Source organism: Rhinichthys klamathensis, unplaced genomic scaffold (genome assembly GCF_029890125.1).
Source record: "Rhinichthys klamathensis goyatoka isolate OS25496 unplaced genomic scaffold, OSU_Roscu_1.1 h1tg000473l_1, whole genome shotgun sequence".
In the NCBI taxonomy this organism is placed as follows: Eukaryota; Metazoa; Chordata; class Actinopteri; order Cypriniformes; family Leuciscidae; genus Rhinichthys; species Rhinichthys klamathensis.
The window spans coordinates 174,782-182,971 of NW_026606961.1; the positions used below are offsets into that span (position 1 = coordinate 174,782).

Sequence of the window (8,190 nt, forward strand, 5' to 3'; positions counted from 1 at the left end):
TTTTAATACATTTTAAAATGTAATTTACTCCTGTGATGGCAAAGCTGAATTTGAGTCTTCAGTGTCAGATCCTTCAGAAATCATTCTACAATGATGATTTGGTGCTCAGAAAACATTGATTATTATTATTATTATTATCAATGTCGAAAACAGTTGTGTGGCTTAATATACTTGTGGAAGCCATAATACTTTTTTTAGCATTCTTTGATGAATAAGAGAGTTCAAAGGAACAGCATTTATGTGAAATATAGAATTCTTTTTATAAATGTCTTAACATTGACTTTTGATCCATTTAAAGCAACCTTGCAGAATAAAAGTATTTGCCTTCAAACAAAACTTTTACTGACCCCATCTTTTGTACTTTCCATCGCTATCATCAAACAAAGGGTTAAAAAGACACAAAACACATAATTAGGCCTAGCTGAATTGGAAAAAAAAATACAAGTATGTATACCGAATTAGATTTCTTAATATTATTTCTAATACAACAAGAAACTAAATCAACCAAAAAGACCAATTAGCTATATACGTTTTGACACGGTTTAACCATTCATTCACATGCTTTGATTTGCTAACGACTTCTGAAAAGAGTTTGGAGCCATAATTGCTACTTAAATCCTGCCTTTTTTCCCCTATATCAGGACACATGGGCCCCTTGTCCAGGTGTTTTGGCTGACTTTTCTTTTGAACTTCAAAGAGCCTCTTCCTGACTCCCTCCAGCATGTCTCCACCTGCCCACGACTGTCTTTCCAACCTGCTCCCCATTTTCCCCACAAAGCCTCTTGAATCCCAGGAGGAGCAGAGTTTTAGGGAATAATGCGCATACCATTCACTTCCATTCCCAGTTCTCAGGGCAGTGAAGGAAGGAATCCTTCTGCTGTGTTTACACTGCTTTTAATTACTGTCATTACACAATAGCAGAGACGAAGATGTGTCATTGTTTCCCATTAAACCATGAAGAAAACCTGTTGTGCATCACAGTTCCATGTATGAAGCTTGTGTGAAGCAGGTATTTTCTCTTGTAATGACAAGAAAGTGTCTGTGCACTCAAAATGTTACTATTCCTGCAAGTAATCATGGATGAAGTTAAAAATTACACACATACGTTAACATACAAACCATTAGTTCTGCAAAGGGAACAACAAAAGGGCAATCTCATCATTCACAACCACAAAATGAATGGAAATCTGAGGTGTCTGTGTCTTACAATTTGCACTGAGCTGTGGGCTAAAAGAGAGACCTGAATACAAGGTTTCTTTACATTTCTCAAGGTACACAATCTAGAGTAGACCATCTCCTTCTCAGCACCATTCACAAAGTCAGCACGTTTATTATTTATAAGGCATTTCTCCTCAAATATATCTGAAGGGACTGTGAGACCTATTCTTACTGATACTTTACCAGGCGACTCATTTCAATGTCAGTGCTGTGATAATGGGCAACTAAATAATTAAAGACACCATGTCTGACTTGCATAAATGGAGCAGGATTATTGCTTAAAGCCCCAGATCTCAACAAAAGTAGGCTACATTAATGCTCAGAATAAAAGGGAGCGAAAACAAGAGGAGGAATGGATACGTACCGCAAACAATGCGCCTCGATGGACACATGCTCCTGTGGATGGAGAAAACTAGGTGAACAAGGGTGGAAGAGGATCAATACATCAGCTTTCACTAGCAGGCCAAATGACAAGTTCATTATTACTTGTGGACAAATGTTACAGTCATGACAATCATTTGTCTGACAATGTCTTGGACATTCATAAATGCCAGTAGCACCCAATGTGAGAGAACACAAAAGATTGTCACACGTACAGTGCATTAGTGAAATGTAACGGTTTACTCTCACACGCTGTAAAGAGAAAAGGATGTCAGTCAACATTATAATCATTCTTGATCCGTTTTAAAAGTTTGACATTCATTTGCCATGTTAACAGATACGGCTGGGAACTAAAAGACACTTAATGCATAACACTGTAGCTAAACTGTATTCATTTAGAGGCATCAGGCTAGGGAACAAATGTATTTTAGATTATAGAAACTGCATTAAATTGCATGCAGATAATCGTGAAAACATGGTCCAGAAACTTTTTTTTAAAGATTAAGTTAACTAGGATGTCTATGTTAAGTTTTACTTCTCAAAGAAAGCCTGGGCTACTTCCGTCAGGATACACTTTCATCTTGAAAACCAATCGCAATAATGTTGACTGTCAATCAACTTCTCAATAATTGTGTTATTGTGAATTCACGCAAATGCATCACAAGTTGATGCAGGAAGATTCAGATAGAGATGTACAGATCATACAGATAGAGACGTACATGATGCGGACGCCGTTTCATAAACAGCATCACTAAGACATAGCCATTCAGTTATTTAATAGTATTGCGCATTGCTATTTTATCGCATTTCCATGCGCACCTACAGGAGAAATTGTAAATCTATTTTATTTAACTACCCGCGCTTATTTGCAGGTTTTACCTATAGCAGGCAACACATTTTCAACTGAATTCAGTAAAATCACAATAACAGGGACACCAACCTTCTGCTCCGGTGGAGATGGTGATATATCCAATTAAACCGGTTAGAAGGATCCAAATAGGACCCATATTCACTTTAGAAACTGTGTTAATCCAAAATGCTCAAAAATACAATCGCTTTAAGTTGAATGTGAATTAGAACGCATCATCATTTCTTTCCCGAGGACTCGAATCAATCAGCAGCGGCTGAGCTTGAAGTCTTGCAGAGAGTCGGTCTCGATACTGGGAAGCATCCAGTCCAGTGCGCTCTCCAGCGAAACTTCCTCACAGAAAGCAGTTCCGACACGAAAATCCTGCCTCTTAAAAGTACGGGCCCATAGCAAAGACAACTTGAACGCGAGTAATTACAGAGGAACACGCACTAACGACCACTGAGCGTACGAGCTGCTCTTTAAAGTGAGTTATTGGAGAAACGACCAGCTGTGTTCACGAGTCGAGAAACCCCCTCCTCCGTCACCTCTACCACTGTGGGAACAAAACCTGTGGCCATCAAAGCTTTGACGTGGATTGGGTTTCGTGGTGGTCTTCTGTTAATGCGCTTTTTTTTTATTAGGCCAATTAATTTGTGTGTAAACATGCATTCCAAACTTAGAATAATGCTAATTGAATGTCGTTCATTGAACGTTTAAAAACATTTAAGAATACTTAAAGTACCTAGTGCAGTTTAGGGTCAGAGATTCCTGAGAGTCACGTGCAGCAGCGCAATCTGATCCTTGGTTGTGCTCATTCACGGGACAAAACAGAAAAGGACATAGAATTGAAGAAATTCAAACCTTTCTAACCATGCTATATTTTTTAAATATCATTTTAAAATGTATTAACATATCCTATAGTAAGATTGGCTATAATAAATATAGTAATATTTTTAAGAAGTAAAACATAACATTTTAAATATAAAATATATAGTAATTACATATTTATGGTTTAATACATACTGTCTGGAACAAAACCTGCCTATGTCTTATCTTAGCCATTAACAAGAATATTTTGAAAATGCCAAAAATGAAGACAAAAACTTTAAATGTGAGCTTAATTAGTTTAGAAAAAGTGTGTGAGCGACTACTGCCACCTGCTGTTATAGATAGGGGATGTAAGGCCCAGGGGGAAAAAGGACGTACACTTTTTTTCAGGTCCCAAAGTGTACGAAGGTTTAAACATAGTATAAAAATATGTGAATATAAAAAGTGACTTCTTCCCCTCAGATGGGAGGACTATAGTGGAGTTGAGGCAAAATTTGTCACATATGCAAATAGTTGTGAAATTGCTAGACTGATAATCATTTTCCAAAAAAAACCCTTCAAATTAACACCCACATCAAAATGTGAACAATTTTCTGTTAAATACACTAACTTGAGGCATTCCATATCATCAGAAATTAATCTCCATTATGATAGGAAAGTCAATGTGGGCCGAAATCCTTTGCAACAGGGCATCCTTATTGACCATTCTGTCGTATCTTTACCTAAAATATGCCTCTGCTGTAAAAACTGGCTGCAGAATAATCACACAGTTATCACATTTACCATTTTATTGCAGTCTAATGTTTTGTACAATGCAAATATATACATATAAAGCTCATGCCTTTTTCTCTTCTTGTGGCAACCATTCATCGATTTTGATGTGCAAACCTTCACTCGACCTACTGCAGATAATTGCTCGGTCAATAAATGGACCTGGAAGAGAAGACATTTTATTAAAGTAAAAGAATATGAGTTCCACAAATGTCAAATCTATTGTAGAGAGCATGGACATGCTAACAAACATGTAGTCCTCATAATTCTGTAGTTTTTAAATGTTCAAAAGGAATTCAGCCTTGGCATTTGCTCACAGTTTGTGAGATGGTTGGAATAAATTAAACGTATACTTAATAAATAAATTACTTACCAAATTCTGCTGGTTTATGGCTTGCCACATCTTTTACAATGGCATGAATGTTTTCCAAAATACACTCCTTAGGCATATCCAGCTGTTTAACAAACCAAACTGAGTTAACAAATGTAAAAAATACGTAAATAAAAAAACAACTCATAGATATGAAAATAAGCAGAAATCACCCTGCTCACTTTATTATATATAGATAGAAATGTCTGTCACCCAAAGTAGTTCAATGTGACTTACTGTTGCAACTTGTGTGTTAACATGGATGTCCTCCACCATATATTCATGACCAGTCTTGAACAACGCAAGCATTCTGGGTATATTTATTCCAACAGATCCTGATGGAAGAAACAACACAAGAATCCAATTGAACCACTATTTAGTTGTACATTAATAGACCATGCCCGTTACATGACATGGGGAAACTCACTGACCTCTCTTGCTCTTGGGAAACTTCTTCCTCAGCTTGTTCTTCAAAGGAAGCAGCTTTTGTAGAATGTCTGGCTCAGCCAAGTAGAAATCTGCTGTGATCTCATCAACTAAAATCTGTAATTACCATTGATTAAAAGGCACACAAAGTAAATGAGCAATTGCAAAAAAAATCAACAATGCTCTTTTAAGGCACACAAAGTAAATGAGCAATTGCAAAAAAAATCAACAATGCTCTTTTCAATAAATGATTACTGCTATAGCAAAAACGTAGGTTGAATTCAGGGTAACTGGGCCCTTTTTTGTTTGAAAAAAGAAGACACTTATACAGCATATGTAGCAGTTAACCTTCTCAGCCAACAAGTTCTCATGAGCTTTACCTTGTCAATCAGTTCTGCTCCACCTGCAACTGTTGCTCCATTATCCATCGCTATTCTGGCTTGATCTGGATTCTGTAAAGCCATAACTCTAGAATTAATGTATGTAACCTGAACAGTCTCCTGAATTGAAGCTGTAAATTCTTATCTAATTGATTCAGTCTGACACCTGCAATGTTTAACGCAAACCACAGAGTGATGCTCCCACCTCAGTGAAAACCACTATTCTGTTGTTGTCCGACTTGAAGGGATGTGGTAAGTGAATTGTGCTAACAAATGGATCCACTTTTTTCTGAAACAAAACAAATTGAATTTCATTAAGGTATAATGTTCCGTTTAAATATAATTGTTTGTTGCAGTTATAGTGATGAAATGTTTCTGCAACCATGCTAAGGAGAAGTATTTTTCACCCAGTTAACTCAAAATAACATTGTTTCTAGCTCATTGAACCTATTTAATTTAAGGCGAACCATCACAAGAAAAGACAGACTTTTGTATTAGTCACATATTACGTATTTTAGCAGCAATTAAACTTTTTTTATACCAAATACAAGGTCAAGAACCTTCAAGAATCATCGTAATATGGTGTAGAACAGCAGAACTTGATACATTTAAGCTTTCTTGAAGCAAGAACAGCTCCATAACAGCTTTAACTTGTCTCTGACCACTGCAACTAAAGCACGGGAAAGCTCTTTCCTGGAGACTGGAGTAATGAGGCTGAAAATTCAGCTTTACCATCAAAGAAAATAATTACATTTTAAAACATTACAATAGAAAAGTTATTTTAAATTGCAATAACATTTCACAATATTACTATTTTTACTGTACTTAGTTTGATTAAATAAATGCAACTTTGGCAAACTTAAGACTTCTTTCAAAACATTAAAACATTTTACTGACCTCAAACTTTTCAACAGTAGTGTAATAGTTTTTGCAACCACTCAAATTCATTAATTTACAATCATTTTATAAATTCAACTAAAAATTGGAAAAGATTAGACATACAAACTAGAAATACAAATTTTAATATTTCAAAATACTACTTTTTTATTTAACATTTGCATCCTTGGTAAGCATAAGTTAACTTCATAAGCTAATTTCAAAATAATTTTTCGAATGATTTAGTTCAAAATGTTTCTCTTAAAGGTGCTGTATGTAACTTTTTCACTCTACTAAAGCATAAAAATACCATAATATGTTTGCATATATTGAGGAAACATTCTAAGTTCACATATTTTTGTTTTGGTCTGTGATAGTGCACGTTGCCAATTTTCATTGTCCATTGCGCTCGTTCCTGTGTGCTCAAACTGGCGACCCGGAGCAGGTGGTGGGAGAAACAAATATCTCCGATATTTTGAATTGGACTGCAGTACCTATTTTGACCACTAGCGGTCACTCTTACAGACTGCACCTTTAATTTATTATTTTAAGCAAATATTACTTAAATCAAACTCAGCTTAATAAAACAACCACGCAAGATGTACCTTTTTCTCCAGCTTCATGTCCAGACGTAGATTAATGTACACAGGCTGGTTTTCAGGACTGAAGTCCAGTTTCTGAAAGTTCTTCAGCATTTCAATGGCCACGGGTGTCTCATAGACAGGTTTTGGATAGTACCTCACCATGTACACATCATCTACTGGAGCCCAGTATGTGAGTCCATATGGTTTATGCCTGTCTTTGTCATCAACCTTTTTTTTCTCTTTCACCACCTTTTCTTGAACCTTCTCCTCTTTCTTCTCTTTCTTCTCTTTCTGTCTACAAAAAAAGAGTTGATGAAGAACATATGTCTCCTCTTTGCATATGTTTTTGCATGGTTTCTTGTTTTTTCAGCATGTCAAATACAAAATGTCTGAATTTTATTAGACAACCTTTACCAAGGTAAAGACTAAATCGTGTACACAGAACTTACTTGGTAGCAGCGTAGGATCTTACATGCTGCTGTCTGTTTGCAGTCAGTGAGCTGCAGGAGACAGAAGGAGCTCTGCATGTGAAGAACAAACTCTGACACCTGGGTAATACTGTGATTGAAACAAGACACATGAGCATAATAGAATTAAAATGACTCAGTCAACTGATTTATATTAATGGTTACATTACAACTAACTAGTAGTAAATAGACTGAAGGGAGTGGATCTAAAGACTGACCACTAGGCAGCTTTCTTGCTAAATGTACCATGCTAGCCAAAGGTTTCATCAAGATACCATAGTTACTACAGGAGTTGTCACTGTGAGTAGCCATTACTTACGGCCATCAATGGTTACCATGGCCATTTTATGTAACAATTTAAAAACATATGTGCATGGCTCCTTTCTGTTTACTCAATCCAAAATAATGCATCTAATATATATTAAAATACTATAATGTATCCTTTTGACAGACACGCTGCATAAATTCACATAAGCATAACTATAAGAGATCGTGGTGTAAACTGTTAGCTTGTGTAACTTAGATGTTGTGCGATCAGCTCAAGTATTCTGCACATGGCAGCTTGCATGTTATTAATCCGAAAATACATTGGAATGAACAGAATATAAGTAAAATAATATATAATGCTTAAAACTGACCTCTTAAAAGACTCCTGGAGGAGGCAGCCATGTTGACAGAATTGTGTGTTACACTTAAATTTTCCGTCTAAATCATCAACCACCGTTTAAGCGTTCCCACTCATAAATATCGTTATGATATGTTGTGCGCATCTGGCTTTGGTAAAATATTGTACATAATTAGAAATTAATTTCTATACATGCGCTATATTTATAGATACGACAACAAACAGCTAATATGCTCGTTACATAAAGCCTTTCTTGTCCATCATCAATGACATGTCATTTGCCCCATTTATACAAAGAATCCAACAACCCTGCATGAAATACACAAAAAGTAAAGGTAAAAATGTTACAGCAAGTTCTTCTTCTTGCAGGTTTATTATAAACTTTTCCCTGTATGAATACGACTCTATGTTTCA

The 8,190-nt window shown here is 36.0% G+C and overlaps 2 protein-coding genes across 4 annotated transcripts in view; both read right to left on the bottom strand.

Moving 5' to 3' along the window:
• fras1 (Fraser extracellular matrix complex subunit 1) overlaps positions 1 to 3,014 on the bottom strand; it is a 120,288-nt gene extending 117,274 nt beyond the window's left edge. For 2 of the 3 annotated variants that reach the window (XM_056236941.1, XM_056236940.1), the window contains exons 1-2: positions 2,540 to 3,014; positions 1,583 to 1,614 (exon numbers count right to left, since the gene is read on the bottom strand). In XM_056236941.1, the coding sequence (XP_056092916.1) occupies positions 1,583 to 1,614; positions 2,540 to 2,606 (99 nt within the window). In that variant the 5' untranslated portion in view covers positions 2,607 to 3,014. The remainder of the gene's footprint in view (positions 1 to 1,582; positions 1,615 to 2,539) is intronic. The other variant, XM_056236942.1, reaches the window with a different exon arrangement.
• A 1,033-nt stretch (positions 3,015 to 4,047) lies between these two features.
• Positions 4,048 to 7,898, bottom strand: mrpl1 (mitochondrial ribosomal protein L1). Its single transcript, XM_056236939.1, has 9 exons — positions 7,790 to 7,898; positions 7,134 to 7,242; positions 6,706 to 6,979; positions 5,430 to 5,513; positions 5,225 to 5,296; positions 4,850 to 4,961; positions 4,656 to 4,753; positions 4,422 to 4,503; positions 4,048 to 4,210 (listed from the first exon to the last, which is right to left on the bottom strand). Exons 1-9 carry the CDS (start codon positions 7,818 to 7,820, stop codon positions 4,113 to 4,115), a joined length of 960 nt encoding a protein of 319 aa, XP_056092914.1. The 5' UTR covers positions 7,821 to 7,898; the 3' UTR covers positions 4,048 to 4,112.
• Between the last annotated feature and the right edge of the window lie 292 nt (positions 7,899 to 8,190).

Excerpts from the sequence above, each read along its gene's own strand:
- mrpl1 (XM_056236939.1), bottom strand. The coding sequence starts at position 7,820 with ATGGCTGCCTCCTCCAGGAGTCTTTTAAGAG. Across the intron at positions 5,297-5,429 it reads GAATAGTGGTTTTCACTGAG|AATCCAGATCAAGCCAGAAT; the intron begins GTGGGAGCATCA and ends ATGGCTTTACAG. Across the intron at positions 4,962-5,224 it reads GAGCAGAACTGATTGACAAG|ATTTTAGTTGATGAGATCAC; the intron begins GTAAAGCTCATG and ends TGGTAATTACAG.